The sequence below is a fragment of the Anoplolepis gracilipes genome, chromosome 5 (assembly GCF_047496725.1).
Source record: "Anoplolepis gracilipes chromosome 5, ASM4749672v1, whole genome shotgun sequence".
NCBI lineage: Eukaryota > Metazoa > Arthropoda > Insecta > Hymenoptera > Formicidae > Anoplolepis > Anoplolepis gracilipes.
In genome coordinates this window covers 7,935,001-7,962,245 of record NC_132974.1, presented here as the reverse complement: position 1 = coordinate 7,962,245, position 27,245 = coordinate 7,935,001, and the positions used below count along the sequence as shown (strand labels likewise).

Below are 27,245 nucleotides of genomic sequence, written 5' to 3'. Positions count from 1 at the left end.
CTCAGTTTATCTCACTTTGCTCATTAGTGCTTTAATGTAACTAAAATGTAATTATATTTTTCATGTATTTATTTATCTGTTCAAGGACAGTGTTTAACAAGCTGCTGAAACTTTCCGAAAGCATTGATATTGATAATGGTTAAAATATGTTTCGCACGCCATTTTCGTGTGGAAGCGCAGCAAGCGCAATTAAAAAATAATCCGGTAATTGGTGCAATACTTTGAGAACTCGGTGGGAAGTTTTCTATAGCTAAATTTCTTCTGTTGTTTTTATTACATTCCATTGCATTTCCATAGTTAAATACTTTTGTAAATGTCACGATATTCATTATGCGTATATGTACACGCACAAATGGAAACGCGTACTTCTGCCCGTTTTATTCCAATTAAACTCGAATCTCAATTAATTTATATTATTTTTTGCTTAAAGCTTGAGCAAATCGCCATGCTCTTCGTCAAAGCTGCCCCCGGAGGCGTAACACGCTTATAAGCAGTGGACATGCATCCGGACAGAATAACCAGACCTCGGCGTGGTAATCAAAGAGCTTCGCAAATTTTTTTTTCTCGTTTTTTCAACCGCGATCTGACTGCCTCTATATGATTGAATATTTTTCCACGTTCTGTAGCATTTCACAAATCTGCATAAAATGCATATATCAGTGCCCGCTAGTCTAATAAGAGATTTTAATCCAATGAAATTCAATTATGTTAATACAAATCCTTCCACAATTAATTTAAAGCATGGCTAATTCGTAACGTCTATCTACGTATTGCCGCCGGATATGCCTACACGAAACGAACGTGGAATTTTAATGCGGTAATTAGCCTATACTTATACATTATTAAAGTTTAATTCACGATCTCTCACGCATTCCTTCTGAATAATAATGTTTGTCGTAGTCGGACAAAAATTTAACGAAATATAGATATGAAATTTGATTTATTAATCTCATAAGCATAAATAACATAAAGCATAATGCTAGACATTTTTATTGTGATATGTCTTTTTTATCAGTTTTACATTAATAAGACAAGTTCAATATTTTATATTCTATTCTGTTTTATTGTTAATTAATTTAAATAGTTGATTGTTAATTAAATTATAATTATATAAATATGATCGAATAAATATAATGAAAATTTATATATACGATACTACTAACTAACGCTCTATTTAAGTTACAATATTTGTTTTCACGTCTATCGATCATATTATTAACCTGCAAAAAGATAGCTTGGCGTGTAGCTTTGCTGTACAAAATGTACGTCTTCATAAAGAACAATGAGATTTTTAACCAAGCGTACGCGCGGATATATTAATATCTGTTTGAAGTCGCGATTTCTCTTTCGATTCCGTCGCGCATGCAGTTCGCTATTCATTTTAGAGCGAATGGTGTGGTAGGCAAATGCTCTTTGAAACGCTATACCGCTACCGGAGCAGCGAATGAATGGTTCCCGATAAACGCCGTGGCGCGTGTGCGTTTGCTTTAAAAAACGCACAAATATAAATTTTATGCGCGCTAGCTCGTAAAGTTCGTTGCGTTGCAATGCGCATGCTATCCGCGCCCATATTGATTTGCTCTCTCTCCACCGCACGGGCACCGAGAACCGAGAGAAGTTTAAAGAGTATTCTAACATGCTGTACGTGTACATACATATACGTGCGTATATGTGTGCTTAACCCCGCGTATGTTTGCTTCCATTTCTCTCTGGCCTCTCGTCTCTCGTGTGCACGAAGCGCACGGATGTGCGTTGAGCAATTTACGCCTATTCTCGGAGCACCTGAGCTAATTCATTTTACCCATGTAATTCCCTTTTTTAATTTTCTGCAATACCCGCTAAAAGCCAAACACTAGTCAAATGAAAACTGTTTCGCTACATGTCCTATATATAGTGAAAAAAATATTTTTGCATAAATAAAAAAATATATATGTATGTGCGCGTGCGCGCGTTTTTTAGGCGCGAATGCTCTATATTCTATATGGAGAAATCCAGGGAAACCTATTTTTCTTTTATTTCACTTATAGATTAAATTTGATTTTTCGGTAGGAAATACGTGCAACTTAATCGCATTAATTGTCTTTTGCGATGAATAACAAGTTTCGATGAACAAGTATTTTAAAGATTAAATGTCTTGAATGTTATGCCTTTTGATAACACATTATAAACTATGTATACGCGTAAGATATAAGATAAAGTCTTATGAAAAGGTTTTTTGTTCTCATATATTGATAATAGATTGCATGAAAGATGACAATATATTTTAAAAAGTTTCTTGATGCATTTTTATATATCTATTACTTAGGAAAATTACATTTTAGTGACGGACACAACACGATTGAATAAGATTTTGTGAAAGATACAAAAAAGTGTTATAAACTTATTATTATGTAATATTTGTGCTGTTTGTTAAATTTAAAAGAATTTGTGTTGCTTACATGTACGAAATAGAATATTGTCTAACAATTTTAGCGAAGTTATTTTATTTGCAATTTCTTCAGAGAGAGCAAGTACTAATCACTAATTTTCCTCCGTGGTCTCTTAGATAATCTCAAGTGCTTAATTTTCTTGCAAAGCCTTATAAGCGAACGTAACTGAAACACTAAGAGGGTCTTGCGTATAATTTCTTTCTCTTTCGACGATGATCTACACTTCCGCAAAAGCTATGCATTTAACGAGCGCTCATCAATCTATCAACGGCTTTTGTATTTGCGTTTTCGCGAATATCTCAACCTGCCATGTCATCATGCTTGCTAACGTATAATCGCACCAGTTGTCCATCACTAAATTTTCTATGTGAGCTTATCAGTGAACGTTGAGTCAACGGTTTTGTAACTGCTAAAAATACTCGAACGTTGTAAAACAATGCAAAAAATTTAAGCGCAGGTGAAATGCGTTATTAATATTTGCTATCTCTGTTGATTGTTAATTTTTTATAGCCTGTATGTGTATATATATTATACATCGTATTATTAAAATAACAAATGCGCAACTTCATTTAATACGGAGAATTGAAAATTTAACATTAGCTAACTATGACTTGGATATTTTTGTTTGATTTATTTTTTGTCTCAATTTTATTTATTTCCAACTTGACTAAATCTGTGAAAAAGAAATAAATAAAGAACTATAAAAAAATTTATAGATAAAGATATATAAAAATAGTATTAAAAACTTTATCTTTTCTATTACAGATAAATAATTTCTAGCAGATTTATTATGCAGTTTTATCTTATTAGTTTTCAGAATAGAATTTTTAAGAAAAAACGTTAATAAATTAACATTGAAGAGAGGTTTACTCGCAAAATAAAAGAAATGCACTCGTGTACTACAACTATGTATATCGCGGAAGCATTATTTTACCGCATTTTAAGAACAATAGCGGAGACAACGGAGGCTAACGCGAAACAAGTACCGAAGTTACGAAATGCTTTCCTTATTGGCGGACAAGGAAACTTTTCTGCGGCAAAGTCCTGCGGGCAAAGTTTATCATTTAGGACAAAGGTACGTCCGGGGTGGCATACCCCCCGGAGATTCTTCAGTAGCAACGAGATTCGAGTAGAGAATCCGGGAGGTAGAATCAAAGAGAGAGAGAGAGAGAGAGAGAGAGGGAAAAGGGAGATAGTACAGACGAGACAGAACATCATATGCTCTTTAGAAATCCGTAACAACAGATAAAATTCAATAGATAGAAGACGATTCTTTCACCTTTCCATTTTAACAGACATCATTTTTTTTTTTTACGATTCAACTGCGAAAGCAAGAAGAGGTCAAGTCGTTCACGAAGTACTGCCATTCCTGCCGACTGTATTTAAGGGAAGATTGTCCGCGAGGATATTCTCCGACTATATCCTCGTCGCTCTTTCATGAGTAAACGTAGCGTGACGGCTCGAGGAAGTCTTTCGACACAGACATGTTCAGAACGAGAAAGCGTTTCTCGCTTTCGCGGATACGAGTGCACAGTAATGCGACTTACGCGGAATGTGTACGCAAGATAGTGTACCGCACAAGGCACGACACACATATGTATGTACACAACATGCGCGCCAATACATGGACATGATGGACGAATTATACGTTAAATACTACTTTCAGAATTTGTATGACCCATGAACGACTTACTTTACTGCATTGATAATAATCCGTGTGCACATCATCATTCTTTACCGCGTTCGTACGTGTTCATTCCGCGAAAATAATCTTCATTTGAATTTTTCTTTTCTATCCGAGTTCCTTGCTTCTCTTGATTCTTTTTTACAACGGATTGTAAATCCTTGATTGAATTGTAATTCCTTGATTCTTACTTACAATTATGACTAAACATATCCGAATTAAACATTATAAACATTACTTATACGATGTAGTTTTTCCCGAGAAGAAAGAGAGTTGCGTTCACGAGAAAAAATTATTCTTAATTAAACTACTTGTTGTGATTTTATAATGCTGAGATTTTTTAAAATACATTTGCATTTCTTCCTGCCATTGTTGTCATTCGATTTTTTATCGCTTTGGTCAATCTTATTTATTATCAATAGATGAAAAGTGTTATTTGTACTAAATATAATGTAAAATAATATGATTCACAAATTATGATATAATAATAATCTAATTTGATTTTATAAATCTGTGTCGTCCATTATATAATGTATATGAAATTAATTAATGAATTAATATATTATGCCATTAGATTTATTTGACATTATTTGCTGGTAATGTGACGGCAATTGATTTAATATAAATTTATAACATGTATTTCCCTTTATAATTATAATATTACGAGTAAAATGAAAAATCGATAACCATTACTCAACTTTAATAGAATTCCCTATGATATTGTGTTCATCCGGCATCGATTCATGACGAATAAGGACATTCATTATCGGTAAAGTAACATTGACAACGCCGTCATAGGTCATTGTAACGCGGTGTATCGTTTAAATGTGTTAAAGCAATCAGACTCGTGCTTTACAGTAGCAACGACTGAGAGCCTATTATTCTTTTTCTCCATAATTCGTTGTTATGCTGGACTTGTCACCACCGTTGTTAAATAACGCGTTGGCCTCGTTACACAATAAACATGCTTATTTTATTTTCATATTGAAAATTCACATATTCCCTTCAACTGTTGGCGTCGCGACAGCGTGTATGTATTATATACATATGTATGTAGTTGCCATTGTGTGGTGTGCTTTCGTCTTTTACGGATCGATGGCGAAATATCGGAGGCTGGGAACGTAGCCGCGCGAGCAGGAAGGAAATCGATCCAAGATGAAATGTTGTTCTCGCGGGAGAGAGCAAAAGGGCGCGCGTTTCACGTATATGATGCACTAAATTATCTACAGGGAGCGTCGAAAAAAATCGCTCCATCCCCGCTTTTGCCAGGCCAGGCGTGACTTGCGTATAAAGCGCGGGCACGCTTTTACGCGAGAGTTCCCTTACTTCCTCTTTCTTGTCTTCGGAAGTAGATAAATGATTTCGCCGCGTACATGCATCGTGTGCGTGTATGTACATACAAGAAGAAAGTGACAAACGCCGCGCCGCACCTCCTTCCGTCGTTCTTACTGTTCTATAAAGCATATATTATATCTTCTCTCGGCCGGGAACTGGGCACAAAATATAGAAGAAACGCGGGGCCCGAGACATTCGCACTACTACAAACGTGTCGCGTATGATATACGGCACATTAAATACGGCTTGAAATTGGATGCACTTCTTGTTAGGGGGCTTCTTGTATATCCCTCGCGCGGTCTCGCTTCCATGTGTAACGGATTTAACGAGTAAGCCTTATTGAGCGCCTCTACGTAGCTGATTCTTTTCCTATTTCTCTAGCGCCCGCTCTGGGAAATTAATTTGCTCGTGGGCAGAATTCAATTTAATTCAATCTGCGAGAGGAGTCTAATGGAATGAGATGCGCATGTCAAAGATTCTGACACGGGTGATTCCTCCGACGCTCTCTCTCTACGCTGTGCGCGGACAATAAAGGATAATAATGCCGTGTACATGAGCACACACGAAGTAAAGTTTCATTTTAATTCCCTCGAGGGATGCGACCTATTAATCATAATTCTGAGGTACCAGCCAATTTGTTAGCGACTCGATTCCCAGAGGATGCTATGTTGTGTTAAAATCTGTCATTGTTTCGCGGCCGCGTTATTGTTTAGCGCGTTGCTTGAATCGTTATTGAAATTTATGGTAACCACAGTATTTTTATACTTTCTGTTTTCAATTATTCATGCTCTTTCTTTTTTCACACACGTTTTGGTTTTAATAAAGTCTTACATTTTTTCCTAGGAATGCATTATGTTTCCAACAAAACTGATATTAAACAATTAAAACAATTCTGTTGAGCATATAACTTATTTTGAAATGTAAAATTCAGTATGTATATAAAGATATTATAATTTGTTGCCAAAAATAATATTAATCGAAAGAGAAGTAGAGATTATGTTTATACAGAGCCATCGTATAAATGCGAATAAACGAAATGTAATGATATTCATTTTAATTGCGTTTTACCATAACATGCATTATCTTGACTTTCAATTCGAAATTAATAGGGAGAATGATTCATTATCAAGGAAAGTCATATTGAAAAACAACAACGTATTCATATATGTTTGCGTGGGGAATTCGCGTATTATGGTCCTGATCATATTCGTTATCCAAACACGGCTATCACGGCTATCACGGCTATCACGCGCGCTTCAGCGCGAGAGGAGATTTAAGAACGAACGTCCCGTTTTATTTCAGGCACGTACCTAACCAGTCCTGGTTATTGTGCTGCCGCGGAAAGTGCCTTTTTCAAGTGAAACAGACGGATACCTCGGGTCCCTCCCTCTCTCTTCTCTTCACGACGCGCCCCCGTCTATTTCGCCGAGCGGGTGATGAAAGGAAGCAAAACCTGGAAAAAATAGGCGGTGGTCGGGGTAGAAAAAGGTAAACTATTTTTCCCCGTTCGTGCTTTCTCTCTCTCTCTCTCTCTCTCTCTCTCTCTCTCTCTCTCTCTCTCTCTCTCTCTCTCTCTCTCTCTCTCTCTCTCTCTCTCTCTCTCTCTCTCTCTCTCTCTCTCTCTCTCTCTCTCTCTCTCTGTTTCTTTCTTTCATTATCTCGCACTTATTGTTTCTACCTTCCCTTTGGCAAACAAACGAAAATCTGATCAAATCTCCTCTATCGTCATAGATTTGACAATACTTATATACACTAATATCTTATTATCTTTGTATTTAATATACATCTGTACAATGTATATCTGCATGATGCGTATGATTAAATCCCGCGCACACATGATAAAAGCGAATGAGTTAGATTTAATTTATGATGATTTTAACGTTATCAACAGTAATTTTGTTTTTACCAAATTGCCAAATTGTTATGATCACACACATCGTTAGTAACAACACGTTAAAAAGGCAAAAGAGAAAGAAAGAAAGAGAAAAAGGAAGCGATCCGAATGTTTCTGTCTACGTCGCTATTTCTTCTTTGATTAGGTTATTCGGTTCGTTTGGCGCAAGTTGATTTAAACCGAGCTAATTAAAATTATCCCGCGTTACGGATGACACGCGCCTGCATTAGTTGCTGCAGTGTAATACGAGCTTCCGTCATGCGTGTTACAACGCGCCGACACGTGTTCACCAATAAAACACGTACCTTCACTGGGAAATTGGTGATTTGTCAGCGTGTTCGGCGTTTCCGGATTAATGCGGAATACGAGCGAAATTGTATTACTGCAGGGGGAGAAATCGTTTCACTAAAATTTTCATAAAAATTTTTTATGCGGAATGAATGATGGAAATTGACGCATGTAATTCACTCGTTCATAATAACTTTTTTAAATCATTTTAACCGTTGTGTTTAAAAAATTAATATCAGGTGCACAGATTAGCACAAAAATGTCATTGTCTATTTAATATTAAATAATAATTATTTTTAATCATCGTTTCACTAATTGTAAGAGCTATATTATACATACTAGAATTTTCTTATATAATTGTGCATTTTTCAGTAAAATGTATGTATTGTTGGAACTTTGTTTCTTTTATTTGACTCAATTAATATTTTTATAATTAATAATTTTGCTCCTTTTTAATTGCGAATAACAATAATACAAATAAAATTTTCACTATACTTTAATAGAATACTATATTTTATTTATTTTAATTTTTATAAAATTGCTATTTTTATTTTTTCAAATTTACAAATATGATACTATAACTTTTTGCACCTAAATTTTTTATTTTGCTTAATATATGTTTGTTTGCATTCTTTTGGACGAATGACTTTAAACAATTACCACCGATCAAATGCGATAAAACGGAAAGTCGTATTTCCATTTCCAATATTTTTCAATTAGAATATTACATATTTGTATGTATTTTTCACTGGACTTCATATTCCAGCTTTCGTGCTGTTTTCACCAAAACTGACGTAATTCTGATCATACATATAGGTATGTCACATCGACTGAAATTGCGCGCGTTATACGAGATATCGTTTCGTTCTAGAAAGACAGGGCTTTTTACTAACGTAAATTGGACCGATGGAAGTGAGCAAGAGAACGGTATACTGCACTCACTCTCTAAGCCAGATTAGGAACCATAAGAAAAGCATTGCTCGGAAGCTTTGTTCAGGCTTGCTCTGGTATGTCGTGATGAGCAATGGAGTAGCCAATAGCGGTTCTCTCGGGGAATCTGAGAGCGGTTGGTACTTGCATCCTACCCGTTCATGAATCCTATCCTCCATCTCTCACCGCTTGCTGGTTTATGTTGTTCTATTCTATTCCGACCACGAGGGCGACGACATATATATATATATATATATATATATATATATATATATATCTCTTTCTCTCTACTGACTCTACCTATTCTCTTCTCTTCTTTGAAGAGATCCTCCATTATTCCCTTCGTGTCTGACGCATCTCTCCGGTTCAATTTTCATAACGGTTCAAAATAATCCCTATTACAAACGTTTGATCGGATGTAGTATAATCGTCACACAATGTTGAATTCTTCACTCTCTCATTACCAAAAATTATTAAAATGAACTATACCATGAGCCTGGGTTGTTACTATCGGACGGACATTATATGATACCGAATTATTGCGAAATGACATAATATGCTTTTATCCATGTATACTCCATCTCCGCATAGCGTTTTACAGTTTACACTTGTTTAACGGATATTCATGACCTATATAGTTTCTCTTCCATAAGCATGCAAGCCATTTTCACTGGTAGAATAATTGGGAATTAATTTTTAATCCCAATCACAGGTATAATGTTGTGGAGCCCCAATTCTCGTCGACAAGGATAGTTAAAATTAGACCTACGCTTAATTAGAGAAAATATAGTGATAATGAAACAAAAACAACTGAAAATGATAAGAAATTGCTTAATTCTCATAAATAAAAAATTTGTAAGTTTATATAACAAAAACCGTCGTTGATTTTATATATATATATATATATATATATATATATATATATATATATATATATGTTTTATATATTTAAAAAGGTTATGCCGACTCAATGATGAACAAAAATATGTTCGGTTTTTCCTTTTTATTTTATTCAGCTTATTTCATTCATTCTTTTTTTTTCTGCCATTTCTTTTACTTTGCAATTAAATAAGCGCAAAAGTTTTTGACTAACATAATGTTTTTTTATTAGAATTTATATCTTGATCAACGAAGTTATTTAGCTTTTTTACGAAAGAAAAATGCATAAAAATTGAAAGTCAATTGCATTAATTTTTACAGCTCACAATTTTAACTCGTTTACAATTCAATCTTTGAAATTTACAATAAGTAGCACTATAATCTTAAGTTTGAAGTCTACTTAATATTATAACAGAACGCGTCCCTTCAAATTATTACGAAATATTAAAAGTAACGCTTTTATAGAGTAAAGAATTTTTTACAACAGTTGAATTTTAATATAAATTTATACGAATTGTTGTGAATTATATTTCTATCTCTTGTAACTTATGCGATATGAAACCAACAATGTGAGATACAATGGCTGCAGAAATTTTACATTATGAACACGAGATCATTCTGTACATCTTTTAAATATCTTTTATGTTATCTTCGTTTTTTTGCGTTCCGGATTGATGTATCCGTAACCATTGTTGTTCCGCTTCGTGTCAACATTGTAATGAAACTACTGGCGATCGATTAACAACCGCAGCGATTTGCAGTGGTCTTCTATCGCAATTTCGGGGAGTATATACGTCCGTTGCGTTCAGAACGACGGCTGCGTATAAAGGCATTGTTTTTAGGCCGAAAGCAATAAACGATATTTGGGTCCAATAGGCGATGACGGACAAGAGGATTCTGGTCCCCGAGAGGGTTGAAGGCAAACGAAACCGTGGCTATCTATCGATCTGTGAAAATCGATAGTCACGGCCATTTATTCATCCAGTCGCTCGTCGAATATATTGTTTCCGCAATTTTGTTCGACATTCTATGCAGTTTTTCCATCGACCTGAAATACGCAGCAATTTACATCAACGCCGCTATAAATTTTAGGGATGCGGGTTTTTCACAAACATGCAAAATCGATAGAACATATTAAAATTTGTTATTCGATTAAGGATGGTTGATGAGATTTTATTATTAACCCTTTGTATGTTGACCAAGCCTGCAAAAAATTCTGCTCTACATAAATTTTATGTTTAATAATATTTTTTTAAATAATTTAATCGATTCTATAATTGTATTTTTAAAGGATAATAATAATGGTAAATTTTAGAATTTTGCATTTCTACAGAATGTCTGACATAAAATAATTTACTTTTTGTCGCTGTGACGTTCAAGTGTACATTAAAATCAAAAGAGAGAAAGTAATTCATTGAATATCATAAATATTTTACAAATTTTATTTCATTCCATTACATATGCGATACATGTGAAGGCGCGATTAAAGTGTCGTATAACATATTAACTTGCACAGTTAAGACAAATTATGTAGCGTCGCGCGTTTAGGATAATGGACCTCGGATATGGCGCATTCAATAATATAGCTTACGTTCCATTAGATCGCAGAAAGTTCGAAGAATTTATAAAATATCCCGGGCAAGATGAAGCTTTCGGATATTGTAAAACTCCTTCCATATTTGATAAGATAATCTCTATTGCTTCTGCAACGCGCAAATATTGCCGTTACAAAACTTTCGTTCGTCGCACGCTTGTTACACAACCACACGTGCTTAAATATATAATATTTTTAATGCAGTAGGAAAAAGAAAGCAAGCAACATGACAGCATTGACAATAATATATTGTATAATACATATATATTGACGAATACAATGTTACTTTTTAATTGATAACAATTTTTATGCACTTGATATAAATATTGTATTGCCCAAATATTTTTTAAATATTGATATTTTATTTTTGATAGCAAATTTATGTTTTGCAAATAATGAAACAGTAATAAAAGCCGTTATACTTTTTTAAAGAAAATATAAAGAATTATATTATATTAAATACAGAAATTTATGTGTATACGCAACGTTTCGTTATATTTTTCTTTGATATTATTTATTCCTATATCTGTAATGTTATATCAGTTAAATATATTGTCAAATATAATTTTTAGTTTATAATTAACACAATATAATTTATTATAAACGTGTACTTTGATCTGTTTATTATTCATATTATGAAATATGAACAGATTAAACGATACACATTTATAATAAACTATATTGTATAATTACACATATATAATAACTATATAGCATATTATTATTACATTAATAGAAATATTTAAAAAAGTAATACTAACGTTCTTAGTAAAAAATATCCATTTTTCAAAGTATATCTTATAATTTTATATGACACATACGATGTTTAATGATACGAATTATAGTTAAAAAAATATAGAGCATGTATTGTCACTTTTGATATACTTAAGGATGGCGTATTCGGCAATAAGCGATCTCTACCAATAAAAGCGAGGCAAAAAAGTGTATTTTATTGCTCCAAGGGTTCGAAAGATACAGACTCATTTTTCCCTCGTTTCAATATGCCGCTCGTAAATTGTGTCAGAATTTTTAGTATTACACAAAATCAGTTATGGATTATTAAATATCATGTCACTAGTACGCATATATGTATATGTTTTACTAATATAATTTATTGCTTGCAAAAAATAGAAGAAAAATGTGGCAATTATGAATAATATTAACAATCTTTCATTTTTACATAAAATATCTTAGATATATTTTAATTGTCTTATATAATTTATATTTATATCTTATTTATAACGTGAATATGATGTTTCCTTAGAAGTTCTGGCATTTTATTGAAAGTTCTTACAATTAGACAACTTATTAAAGTTTATAATTATACTTTTTGACATGGTTTGTTGACATTGTAAAGACATGAAAGCTTGCACAAGGAAATATGTATAATGATAAAGCTATCATGATTGCTTTTAAACAAGTTAATAAAAGTTTAATTTCAAAAATTAATATTACTTTACTATTGTAAAATATAAAGTGAATTTATGAAAAAAGAGAAGATATAAATATGAAAAGAGAGAAGACAATTAGTTTAGATACAAATATTTTGAACAAAAATTGTGTAAACAATTTAACTATTAACGAATGTACGAGTCTAAAACTGTACAAAAATGTAAGAATAAATGCTTACATACATTTTATGTCAAGTATTATTAGTGTTTACATTTGACTGTTAAAATTCGAAAGATTTGTTACAATAGAGAAGATTGAATCATCTTCGATTGAAACATTCTATTCTAACAGTAATTTGCAGACGTGCGATATTGTGTTCAACGAAATGCCAATATTGCTGAATATATGCGTATCTACCATGTGCATTGCGGTTTCCTCGTACTATCCGTACATCTTCATTAAGTTGCATTGTGGCTTGATGCCTACCGCAATTGGGATTCATATCATCCAACAAAATTTGATATTATTAATCAACTCAATAGCAAATGATATATCGAGAATACATCGTACTGCTAAAAATAAATTTATAGCAAATTTTATTAAAGTATGCATTTCTATGTAAAAAAAAAACAGTATTTTTAAATTTTCTAAACTGTAAGGGCATATATTTCATTTACTAAAAGTTTATTTTATATTATATAATGTTATTGGTCTTAGGAAACAGAAAGTATTAATAAATTTTTAACATTGATAGATTTATTAGCAGCAGTTTTAATTGATAACTTTGATAATTTGAAAACAGAGCATTCCGTTTAATATCAAGAAATAAATTTGAAAATTGTCGAAGGAAAAGGGAAAGAATATTAAATAGAAGTAAAATGATTTATAAACTCTCTCTCTCTTTGCTTGTTTCTGGTTTGCAAAATCTGCTTCATGCGACGTAGTGTATTATTGTTCTAAGTCTATCTCATGTAAAAGTATATTTCAATATCAGTTAATATATGATATATATATATATATATATATATATATATATATATATACATATGTATATAACAGCAACTTTTTTATATATTAAAACTGTGAGGAAATGTCATTATGTGTTTCCTGTATCATTTAGAATTATCATATGTTGATTTATGATTTCATCATTTTTGCAAACGCGTTATCGATCTTTCGGAGAAAGAAGCGAATTTTGCGTATGAATTTCTGCTCGTATGGGTAAGGGTAATGGAAAGCTGGACGTCGTAACGACATAGGGTTCGAGACATGGGGCGATAGGAAGAAGGATCCGCTAGAGTGAATAACGAAGTGGAAACTCCTCGACATCCGTCATCTGGGGGAAAATTTGTATTCCGTCCGACCGTTCCCCTGAATCACCCTTCTCTGTAACCTTATCGTCGCTCGGTCCATCAACTTGACTCTCGGTTCGTCGGCGCAAGGATCACCCATCAATTTCGAAGGCAAACCCTTTCCATCTCTTAGGAAGCTTTTCAAGGATCTGTACTGATAACGCTGACAACTTTGAACTCCAACAACTTTTCTGCGTGGATAGATTACCAGTTTGCTCATCATTTGACATCACTTGTTACATCTCATTTTATCATGATCTTAATCTTATCTGTGTTGTTTGATATAAAAAAATACTTATATATTTCTTTAAATATTAGGTACGTTCAACTGAAACGTGGACTGAAGTCGTTGTTCCATAAAAATCTCAGTCTGTGTTTTATTTGAACGAATCTAATATATTCATATCGAAATTCATGCGCGCTATGTTTTGCCTTAGGCATGAACGTCCCGGAGAGAAAATCTCGTTTATATCTCACGTTTACTTTTTCATGAAAGAAATTAAATTAATTGGGAATTTTTTAATTTTATAAAATAATTTGTTCTTGATATCGAATATAAATACTACAGATGAACATATAAAATATTCAACTCGATTTTTTAATATTTTAATACAAACGATTATTATTAACAATGATTATTACTTTCCATAAAATATATTTAATTTTAAGACTCAAATGTTTATTTTTGTTTTGCGTTGTTAAAAAGAAAATACGTGAACAAAGTACGCACGATGGTAATTGATGTCAACAACAAATCTAAGGATAACGAGTGAACATCGATCGCCATCAGCGACAGTCGCGCGCAATCAATTTTTCCAGCTATTCTCTTCAAAAGATGGTTTTTTAGTGCCCTTAACACGCATTCCAAGTTTTACGGTCGTTTAGGCAAACGTGTATGGAATCAGGATGAGTGAATATCATTGACACGCAATATGTTTACCATTTAACGTAATAATGCGTGATAGAGAACGGGACATAGCATATTTACAAAATGTGTATACACAATAAGTAAAAATAAATAAGAAGAGACAAAAAAATAACGTACAAGAGGGAAAGAGTAGAGTGGTATCAACTGCAAAAAAATACAAGAAGTAAAAAAGGCATAAAAAATGCAAGACTGAGAAAATGCACATTACTGATCTTTTCAACCGGTACTGAAGAGGACGTTGCTAAAAGACACGGTGAAAGGATAGAGAGCGTGATGGAAGCGAGGAAAACGCAGAGTATTGTTGGAGCATCCAGGAAATATACGCGAGAGTCCCTTGCGACGTCAAGAGAACGCGCCGAGTGCACGAGTGCTTTACGTTGCATATACATTGCATCGCATCTACATACGTTTCGTGCCGGTTAGATCGTGCACAAACCACCGCGTGTACCGTATTATCATAAGTTTCAACCTGTGCTCGCTTCTCGCTGTCACTATAATTATAGTTAATGTAGCGCAACCTGGAAAACGCGATGTTATCCGTACACATTCTTTGCGCGTCTTATTTTTCCTCCATCTTTGAAACTTATTCGTTCTCATTGCATCTTTTATTTTACATTCGTCGTCTTCTTTTGCATCTGGAACATTTGCCCGTCCGCGTGTTTGAATGCCGCGCCGAAGCAATCTACATTTATGGCACTCGTGGCATATCGTCGCTTTTATTAATTTAAAAGGAGTACGTAATAATATGCGGTGTATCGTTGCATTACTACGATACACCAATTTCATAATTTTTATTTCTGCTACCCTCGTTGTTTATCTTAATCTTAATTTGTTTTTTCTTTTTTTTTTTGGACTACACTTGTGTCCATTTATATAACTTGTACAAACGATTTACCGGAACAATTTTCGCTATTTCAACATGCGCTAATTTTTTGACATATCTAAATTAAACAGATTAAAAATATTATTACTGAAAGTGTATGTGATTTTGTGCAAAAGTCTATTATATAATCACTGTACATAATTATATATATATATATATATATAACGATTAATTAATATATAAATGCTTACGTAACTATACACTACGAACTACGATATCGACGTATTGATTATTTTAGTATTAATAGTATTGACCACAATAATTATATATAGACCATATATGTAATATTATATATATATATATATATATATATATATATATATATATATATGTATAATATAGACCAATTCATTTATTACATCACAATACAAGAGATATAGTGTATTATTACATATTAAATGATTGTTATTCTCTTTGTGCATAAAGATATAGGCAAGTTTAAATTATTGGTCCCAAGATTACCGTACTGTAGCTTTATTCTTCTTCCAATTTCATTCTTTTCTTTCTTTTAAAGTCTTTTGTTTGTGCTGTCCATCGTGACGCGCAAACATCCATATTTGCCCGTGTGGACGTCTCTCAGAATGTTGCAAGGTGTGATGCACCCTTGGGAAATCAAATAGTGTGGCTTCAACCGGCTTTACCAGCAAAGGAATTTATTCGATCCGATATAAAAGCTCTATGATAACCGCGCAAGTAATAAATATTAAGAAAGTCATTACTACAATTGTGAAAACAGTAATCTTTTTTCTTAAATTTTTATCTGTAAAATCATTCTCACATAAGACAAATTTCGTTAAATAAATAAAATTTTTTATTAATATTAAACATATATATTTATGATTGACAATAGAATTTTACTTGATGATCAGAGATTGATTATCATTAAATACATTTAAAAAATATATTACAAATACATGTACATTTAAAAAAATTGTAAAATAATATCTTTTTTTTTTAATCTGCGACGTGAGGAATTTAAAAGACTTTTTTGTAACATCGAGTCATGATATAAAATAGATGTAAAATGTTTGATACAATTATTAATTTCCATGTCGTTTGCTTTTATGTTTAACAGAATTTCGTTGCAAAATGAATTTTTATCGAGAGATACAATTACATGTATATATGTATATATATTTATATAGCATGCGATGTCGTATTTGTGTTTCTTTCTTTACTTCGTTATTTCGTTGCACGGACAGTCCATAGTTGGATATAGTATAATAGTACATACGGTTGGACGTAGTAAACACACATGGGTGCGAGACATTTTGCGAAAAGGATTTCGCCTTCCGAACAGAGGCCGGCTGTGGCGCATTCCTCGTCGTAAGTAATTCTCGAAGACGGGGAAAGAAGAACCTTGGGTATAGTCACCGTGTGAAATCGAGTGGATGGCTGTTCGTACCGAGCGACAGGCTTGCTGCTGTTCAGATATCGTTCTTACAGATATACAAGCAGTATTATACGAACGCCTCGAAAGAATTCTCCATCTCCGAGAGTCGCATTCCTACACCGACTTATTTTGTGGAAAAAAAACCTTGTAAAATCGCTTTTTTCTAAGTTTATTTATTATAAAGAAAGTTTTATATATATATATATATATATATATATATATATATTGTTAATTCTGAAATTTATTTAATAATTTTAATTATATCTCTTATAACAAGAAAAAAATACTATCAAAAACAAATAAAAAAAATATCACGATATATCTATAAATGCACTTTTGCCTAGTTATTAGTGAACTTTAAGCAATTTGCTACAAAAGATATATTTTTTCGTTTATGTTGGAACTTGAACGCATGCACATTCGCATTTAAATAACGTGTTAAAAACATGATGATATTTCACTCACGATTTTATCGCCTACGTGAATAGAACACGATAATGGAAATAAAGGTAGCAATCTGTCGCGGGCGTTGGAACGATGATAGAATGAAGAGAATTCATATTCAAAAGAATAAATTTTTTTCTGCGAGAAGGTGCGAAAACTAGCGATGCTATTGATATTAGTGATTACATTCGTCAGCCATCGAATGATGGTCCGTTCCTACGATGACGTAATCTGTACGTGACTCACATTATAATTTGTTGTCATACGTGTTTTTAAATATGCATGAATTACGATAATTAATGCATTAATGAGGGATTCTGCATTTAGTAAATCGTGCCGATTAAACTACCATATGCTATTGGATACCCGCTGCATTTATTTATTATTTATTCCAGAAAAAAACTCGCATTCCTCAGCGCTTATCCTTCGCTATACTAAAAGCAGTGTTTACTGGCTAAGGAAGACTCACATTATTACACGATCGAAGGGGAATTCATTAGAAACCGATATAAGAAATGCAATTAAGCCGCTTTACGGTGCTGTTTGTGGTAAATTAAACTTATCGGAGAACAAGGTATCTTGTATACGTGCCTGCGTTCCCGTCGTTGATTGGTAACGTGGCCGCTTATAGTTGGTTTTTACTACTGATTTCCATCCGACAAAGCTTCGCCAATCGCTTGCCGGCCGTTATCACTGAAGATTATTAATTTTTTTTTATTTTATAATACAGTCTGGTTTTTTTCTAGCTTTTTTGCCTTCTGTACGTGCATTTATTTTCCCGTTTTTTTTCTCGCATCCCTTGTTACTACCGCATTTTCTCTTTCTCTTATTATGCATTTTTTCTTTCTTTTTTTTCACACTTTAGTGCTCGTCTTTTCTATTTAGTCTCTCCCTCTTTCTCTCTCTTTCTCTCTCTCTCTCTCTCTCTCTCTCTCTCTCTCTCTCTCTCTCTCTCTCTCTCTCTCTCTCTCTCTCTCTCTCTCTCTCTCTCTCTCTCTCTCTCTGTCTGCATGTCTGTCTTCTGTCGCTAGCTCCTGGTGACCGTGCATCTCTAGTGTCCGATCCAGATTCATATGCAAATCGCGAAAGGGAGAGCAGAGCAGAGGAAGCTTTGCAGTCGGTGTATGTACGAACGCATAGGTATGCGGTCATGGACACTTGAAGTAATTGAGTTTTTATTCGGCACGTGATGCGGCTGAACGATTTTGATTGATTCACGCTACGAGTTACGATTCATGTGCAACGCTATGCTGTGAATCAGCGGTCGTGTCATGATTGAATCGAGATCTCTCTTCGTTCTATCGTAACTACAATAATTCGCGAGATTTTACGTTATCACAACGCGTTCTCGAGCACATTAACCAGATTAATCCGCGCACGCGCACTTGTACGCGAGGAACCTTTTTCTCTATCTCTTTCTTTCTCATTCTTTATTCTTTTTTTTTTATTTTTTAAAGACATCGCGCCACCGTAACGGGATTTGCATAATTGCGGGCGATTGTTTGTCCTCGTATCATGGCCGCCACATACACGTTTCGGGACCCTCGGTGCGCTCCTCTGATCCTGATTCATATGCAAATGGCCGGGTACACCAGCGCACGACGAGGCGAAATTGAAGACTAACGCTTACTGGACCACGCATTCCTTCTCTCTCCCCCCTCCCCTTATCTGTATATCCCTCTTTCTCTTTCTCTCTGTAGTCGACCGTCTACATTCACGCTCTTTCTTCCACCTTTTTTTTACATTTTTCTCCTTCCATCGCGTACCACTCTTCTATCGTTTTTCCTCCGAGTTTCCCTCGGGTCAATCTGAAAGTCGTGTTTCTGGGCGAACACAGTGGATCCATGCATTTTGTGGTTGCAATTTCCCGCGCAATTCGGGCGATTCTACATGTACACCTAACCATCCATGTTCTCCGTAATGTATTTGCACTTGGAATTAGAGTTTGAAGCTCTGTTAATTAATGTCCATTTTGGAATTAGGAAGTTTCACGATATTGTACAATTAATGTTTCCTATATAAATAACAAGAGCGCTTGGTGGAGTTCTGAAAATATCTTTCGGCCAATAAGATGCTTCTTTGTTATGATGGTAATTATCATTATAGATACGGTTATTCTGTATTTTTAATTGGATTTTAATCACTCATAATTGATGAAGATTTTAGGAAATGTAGAATAAAATGCTTTTAATTTGTAACACTGGTGGTCAAATATTTAGATATTTCTTAATAAATGTCATGGAATGTGATATACGTCTAGTTTAATAGAATTGCCGGTAATTAAAAGTACGGTAATTAAATTTCTGACTTTGTTTGGAATATAATAATAGAAGAGTTGAAAGCCAAGATGATCTTATTAACAGCAGCCATTAAAATATGTAGAGAATGATAGCATTTTAGTTTTGGAGGTAGATATAAATATTAATTTGAAATATTATATTATAAGGAATTTTTTTAATAAGCAGTTAGACAATTTATATATTACAAAATTTTAATTAATAAACATTGTATAAACTTTATTACATTATTTTTCGCTATTTTTTTAATTTAATAATATTAGTCACGATTTAAAATATTTTTTGGAAAGCTATAATTTTTTCTTTTTCTAATCGTATTCTATATTTTTAAATTATTATTAAAATTTTATTGACATTAAAATATATATATTTAATTTTATATATTAGTTTTTTTTATATATATTTTTCTCTCCTTTGTTAAATTAAGAAATTTATAATTTGTAAAACGTTTTTAAAAAGTATTATCTGATAATATAGTCATAAGAATTATAGTAAATAAAAATTTAATGTAACGGGATGTTATTTGAACCCGCAAAACTGAAGCGTGCAATTGGATTAATGCGGTCGGAAAAACCGCTGCGTTTCATCGTTGCTTTTTAAACGTGCGTATAAATAACGTTTGAAGCATTGAGCTCGTGCCGCACACTATATCGATTCATGTATCTTTCGCATGTACATTGCGCGTATGTATTGGAACCCACGTGGTTCGATTAATCAACGGTACGCAAGTGCAAGTATCTAACGTACGATCTAGAGATTACTGTGCGGGCTTGTAGCACTTTGCGGCAATGATAAGCGTGAATGTTTGTTTTGGAAAAAATAATTTTGCTATTAAAAATCTCAAGCTATCAATCAAAATCTCAAGAAAGAAATATATTTCGTGAACCGCAAAATATAAGTTTTTCTTTAAATAGATAATAGATTAATTAACTCTTTTTCTTCTTTGATAATAGTTTTATGAAATTGTAATGCTGTTGATCTTACTTTTGCGTATTAAAATTAAGTTTTAAAGAGCATGAAATTTGTCAATATATGAGATTATATTTTAAATCCTGCCATAATATATATTTAAGACTATATAATTTAATATTATTATTATTCTATATATTATTAATTTAACCATATACGTATTTTGCTACTTCTATCATTAATTTGTTAAAGATAATTTATATTTATTATTTTTTGTTGAAAATATTTTTAAGCCACATTATTTTGTTAATTATCTACAATTAAAAATTTATAATTTTTTTCTCTACGTTTCAAATTAGGGAATTTTGATTAGCATTTAATATTTTCTAATAGTATTTATATGAAAATAATCACTCTTTACTCACACCGTGTATTATTCATAAAAGCTCGTTGTCATATGTCATACTTGTAGTCTGGTAACTCATGTGACATGTTTCCACAGAGTTAGACTTAACTTTGTTTACTTTATCGTAATAATTAACAGCTGCGGTTTTAGGTAAAGCTGAAAATTCGTGGCCGTTATTGTTAACTTCTAAGTATACGCGGAGCAAAGTTCACGTAATTGGGTACGAGCTACGTGTTACGCTGTTTTCTGAGATAAGCGTATAATTATACGATAAATATATTATAATATCTTACGATGACGCGCACGGCATTAAGAATCGATCGGCTTACTAAGCCTTACTTTAGCTGTGTTTCATTAATTATATCACCGTTTATTCCTGATTATGTCGCCTACTCAAAATTTGTTTTGTACCAATACATCAACTTGTATTAATCTTTGCTTGTATTGTACCTCGTTTATTTTTTCGTGGTTTCCATCAACTTTAAAAAGTATTGACAATGACGTATGTCTCTGCTTATAACATTGTACACAATATATATGCATATACACACATGCAGATTAGCACAAACACGGAATGTTATTACAGCCGGACATGACCAAATGCAAATCTGACGCGTGGACGCATTGTCGAATGACAGCGACGGCGATCATTTTATGGTGCTATGTTCATTGCATATAAATCTCTAGCGACGCGTAATGAGGGGTCGTTTAGCTTCGTCAGCTCTTTAAAATCCCTGCTAACGCAAGTCGACAGTGATTACCAACGACGGTCGCGAGGTCGATTCTATGTGGTAACCAAGCAATCAGAGTAAAACTCGTCACAAGACATATACGTATGTATTTTCGATGGGTACACACGTGGTAATTCAGTATTTGTACGCATCTGCAAAATATGTATACTCATAAATTCTTAAATATTACCGAAAAGAGATTTTCTTTGGTTGCAGCTCAACTTTGACTACACAAAGAAAATCTGTATTTAATTCGAAAAATCTTATCAAAAATAGGAAAAATTCCTCTTTTTTTTTTTTGTAATGGAGTTTTGTACAAACAATTAATATTGTCAGAAGCAAATATGTGAAATGTCTTAATGCTTCTCAACATTCGTTGTTACTTTTCAGATTTCTTTCATCAATTTCATGAATTTTATAAATCTTGAACGATAAATAAATCTTATAATGTACTGGGCGTTTTTAAAATTCGAATTTATATTCGAAATTTTTATGATTGAGATATGTGTATTCTAAAACAGATATATAAGAATTACCGGAAATTTTTAACTTCCACTATAACAAATTAAATGTGTATCTGCAATTCTAACTTTGACATATTTTTCTTTTATTTTTAAAATTGAGAAATATATACATTCAACCGAATATTTCTATAATTTGTCTTTTCGAGGTCATTTTAATAATAAAAAAATAATTTTAATTTCGAGAACCTTTTAACGTTGGATTAGTATTATTGAATTAAAAGTTATTGTTAGAAAGATATATTTTTTTCATCAACCAGATTTATAGACAAAACCAGCAAGATTAAATCCTCATCGATCCTTCTTAGTGCCCTTCATGTTGTTATTTGCAGGAGATTTTTCAAGATTAATAACTCCCTGAAATTGATACAATTAATGAGATTTTCAAACTGATGAAAATAATTGCAAGAACAATTTATTTCACAAACATATTGTATGTATATAAATAAAATGCATCTGACAAGTATTATTTAAAGTGTGTTTAAAAGTATCTTCTTATACATAACTATTGTATCCATATATTAGTACACTAATTAATATATACATATTTGATTTGATTTATTTAATTTTTTAATATTTTTCATTAAAATTGTATAAACTCTAAAGACCTCTGTAAAAGATTTTAAATTAATTATTAAAAGTTACATGTGCATATATGTGTTCGTTACATAAATACTTATTGTATATATTATTCATTCCTAATATTATATTCCATTTTATAAATCAGTCACACAGTTATATTGTATAATTCATTTGCCTATGATGCTGTAACATTCTCATATATTGCATATGCCGTTCTGTCTTTTTATAAATTCTCCTCTTTGCCGGATAAAAATTCACATCTATACATTTGAATGGTTGAAAGATATTAAAAGAGTAAGCGAAATATGCGCATATAAAATTGCAATCGATGTTCAATATAATTTCGCATACGTGTTGAAAATATAGAAATTCTTTACATGAACGTACGTAAAGTATCGTAATGAAAAGAATACTATGTGCATGCATATATATATATATATATATATATATATATGTATGTATATATATTTGAATATGCATTATATATATTCGAAAAATGTGCACCACCAATCGACAACATCTGTTGCTGACAGCTCACGTAACGGGAACAAATTGGTAACACGACGTAACTTCACACCCTTATGCTTTACGTCATTGTGCGAACTGCTTCCGGATACTTTTAAATCCTTTGTTAAAATATTTTTTTCATAAAGAAAATCAAATTAAGATCAGACCAAATTACAAGGAAGTGTGAAATGGGCATACACAGAAACAATAATTCATGTGTTGTCAATGCATCGTATATATTCTTAAAAGTATATGTTCATTTTGTTTCATTTACATTACATTACATGGATACGTTACACTCAAACTTATATTATGTTTCTGTCAAATACATTTTTTCTAACAGTTTTTATATTTTTTTAACACTATTATCTAATAATCACTCTCTTTCTCTCTCTCTCTCTCTCTCTCCCTCTCTCCTCTCTCTCTTTGTCTATATACGTCTATATATGTATTGCTTGATATATCAATTGAATTCTCTTATATAGCTTTAAAAGCTTTTTATTTTTAAACTTTTTAATTTTCTTTGTGTGTGTATGTATGTGGAACGTGGATTATATATATTCTATAAATAAGATATGAAAAGTGTTTTGCACTGCGCCAAGCGCATTCATCACGCTTACGTTATCATCGTCTTTTGCAAGACCAACCGGTGCGAGAGTAAGCAGTCACGGATTTCTTCTATTTGCAAAGATGTACAGAAGAGAGTCAGAAGAGTAAAGTGGCCGTGATATCAAAGGCGATCTCGAATGTCTGTTTATACGCTAACCTCGATATCAGATGCAGACTGGATTACGAGGTCGATATCGCGCATTTAATCTTACATCAGTACCCGCAGGCCCATTTATATAGCGGGTTGCATATCTCTGCGCCGAGCATTCGAAATTCTCAGAGACTCGGGGAGCGTTGTGGGCATCCCGGCGCTCGGTACGGTCGTCTTTTCCGCAATAATTCCGTCCGTCCGTCGCCACTCTTCCGGAGAATCCCAAAAGCGAAACGGGCTAAGTGTAATTTAACGCCTTCCTGGCTTTTCGTCTCTGTTTCCTATACCTTTCTTCCTCGCACGGCGTTGGCTGCCGCAACTTGGCTCCGGCGCGATTCACCGTCGACAACAATCTCGCCGTGAACGAATGCCTTTTAACCGTTATTAATTGCACCCTATTAATATAAACGCGCCGAGCTTAAGAAGAATTAATGCACTTAGCCGTCCGCGACTTAGCCGTCCCACGGAAAATCTGATCCGACGGTTTCATGCGGTTATTCGAACCTCGTCGCTCGCAAGCTTGGTCGCTATGAAAATTAACGCACCGTCGTATACATGGATGTTAATCTCTGACCCAATGGTCTTTACTCTAATAACTGGTGTTCCGCAAATTTTCGCAGCACGAATTCTCGCATAAAGCGGTTTCGTTTTCATAATATGGATTTTATGCAACAACGAATGATGGTTGGTATAGATATGAATCCGTTTATGCCTTGTGCAAACTACATTGCTGACACAAATAGTCACTGTTATTTGTTAAAATATAACGTTTGGAAAAAAGCTCGTAAACTTTTTAAATTACAGTATCGCTTGCGATGTGTTAAAAGCATCGTTTTATCTCATGAAAATGGTTTCGAAATTTTTTACATTGCATTTTATGACTTTTCTCATATTAATGCGTAAACAAATTATTTAACAACACCTATTTAAATTATTATTTACGTGTTGACAAATTTATTAAAGATATCAAGTATTTATTAACAAAGGAAATTCAGTTTTTTATTAAAACGTTTCGAATATATCGATGTAATCGAGATATTCATATACGTACGCGTATCTCCAGACGGAACATAAAATTGTTTTTCTCTTTGCAGGAAAATATAACTTGATGTTACATTCTTAAGTTTTATATGCGCCACGTTTGCGTGGAATTTTTGACATATTTTATATTTACTTATCGAGTAAGATTATTCAGGTTGTATATTTGAATACATATAAAGACGAACGGCGCGTGTATCTGCACATCAGCATGTGTATCGAATCATGGAACTGACATAAAGAGAGAGAGAGAGAAAGAAAGAGAAAGAGAAAGAAAGTCTATCGCTAGTCTAGCGCAAGTTTGCGATGCAGCTAATTCTCCTTATCAAATTTGCGATACAGGCCATCTATCGATCGATCTCCTACGCTATCATTTAACTTACCTTCGTTGTCTCTTGTCTCACGTCTTTTCTGCGCGTTTGACATATATTTATGCGACGGACATATTCAAAAATATAGGTGAGTTGATCGCTCGTTCACATTCCGCATGGAGAGCAAAAGATTACCTGGGAGCAAAGAACGGTCCATTCGATGAGAAGGATAACAAGATACACGGTCTTGCATGACAGTTAATTATTTTGTTACGCGTAACATTTGCGTAGGTGAAGAGGAAGGGACAGTAAAGCTTGTAAATGTCATCCGTCAATGTTGTTTTCGAAATGTATAAATGTAGCGTTAGTTATCTTGATTGCAAAATATAATTTTATAATTTATATTTTGTATTAAAATTAACCAACATTCATATTTTATATTTTCACAAACAGATACAAATGATAAGATGTAATAAAAAAATTAATATACAAATTTTTAATTGCAGCTGTTTTAATAAATTAAAAAGTTATAGAATGTAAAATAAAAAAATATTGTGTGGCTTACTCATTCATATATTATGCACAAAATTTATAATTTTCGTTTTTTACTATCATGATATTCGAGGGACATAAATAATTTATAATAAAATATCAGAAACGTTACATGTTCTCCGCTATGCAAATTCTACGAATTAATATTCTATGCATCAGAATTGATGACAGAGAACAAAGCAGCATTTCGCGTATCCGTAAACAACCGTTAGTTGACATACCAACGTTAACTATTCTTCGCGTCTACACCGCAAATTTCTTTCTGGTCGCTGTCTGCGCATTGGAAATCGAGAACGAATAATCCATCGCGCGATGAAGTTTGACCTTTAATTGGATGCACGGTTGCTTGATTCTACGGTGTCGTGCCCGAGATCAAGGGGGAGGTGGACAGGGGAGGGGAGGGGGAAAGCATAATATTTAGACACAGAAAGGACGAGAGACGAGCGGGACGCGGCACAATTTCCTTCGGCTTCAGTGTTATAGTTAATTATGTCCGCCAGCGTGGCACGTCCTGACTATCGTTGAGCGGCGCGTAACCAGTAAACGCTTCGCTAAGTAGAGAGGATATTAATACGTTGCCTTTAACGGAGATGCTCCAAGTTCCCTTTTCTCTTCCCCTTAGAGGCCCGATGAGGGCTATAAGCTTGCGTTGCGAAATCATTTCCTACAGCCGCGAGCGATCAAGTTCTTCGACCGCTGGGGGTAATCGGTATTAACCGGGCATTATTCAGCTGCTTATCCATTTTCCTGCCCCCTACGATTTAGACATGTGCTGCTGCGCTTCTCGCGTGCAGCGTATGCATTAGAACAAACGCCTATTTGCACGCACACGCACATAAGGAAGGTCTGTCAACGTTAATAAGTAACGGCGAGTATATTTTCGCGAGATATCTTTACTTGACGCTTTCCTTTTTTTTTTTTATTCGCCGCCAGATCGTTCGAGCGATCATCCGCTTCGAAAATGTAACATTATACATTTCGAGAAATACTTTTATAAATTTACATACGTACACGAGACGAAGAGTATTTTACTGCCGCAATCTTCGTATCCCCGCGTTACGATTTCGTAATATCCCATCTACTCTACTTTTCTCTTTACTCTTCTCCTAATCCTTAATCTCGGTCACTTCACGAGTTTTCTTTTTTTTTTTTTTTTTTTTTTTTTTTTTTTTTTCTCTGTCTTCACCTTTCATCACCGCGTTCGGT

General features: G+C 33.4%; 1 protein-coding gene across 11 annotated transcripts in view; it reads left to right on the top strand.

Annotated features, from left to right (window-relative positions):
• The window catches only part of LOC140666131 (autophagy-related protein 16-1-like), a 277,683-nt gene that overhangs the window by 69,030 nt on the left and 181,408 nt on the right, over positions 1–27,245 (top strand). For 2 of the 11 annotated variants that reach the window (XR_012046714.1, XM_072892994.1), the window contains one exon: positions 6,751–6,936. The exons of 7 other annotated variants lie outside the window; for them this stretch is intronic. Coding sequence is in view for 3 of the 4 variants with exons in the window: in XM_072892994.1 (XP_072749095.1) it covers positions 6,751–6,762 (12 nt within the window). In the remaining variant the exon portion in view is untranslated. Of the gene's footprint in view, positions 1–430; positions 949–6,750; positions 6,937–16,102; positions 16,376–27,245 lie in introns of those variants that run through there. 2 more of the 11 variants (XM_072892983.1, XM_072892991.1) reach the window with 2 other exon arrangements.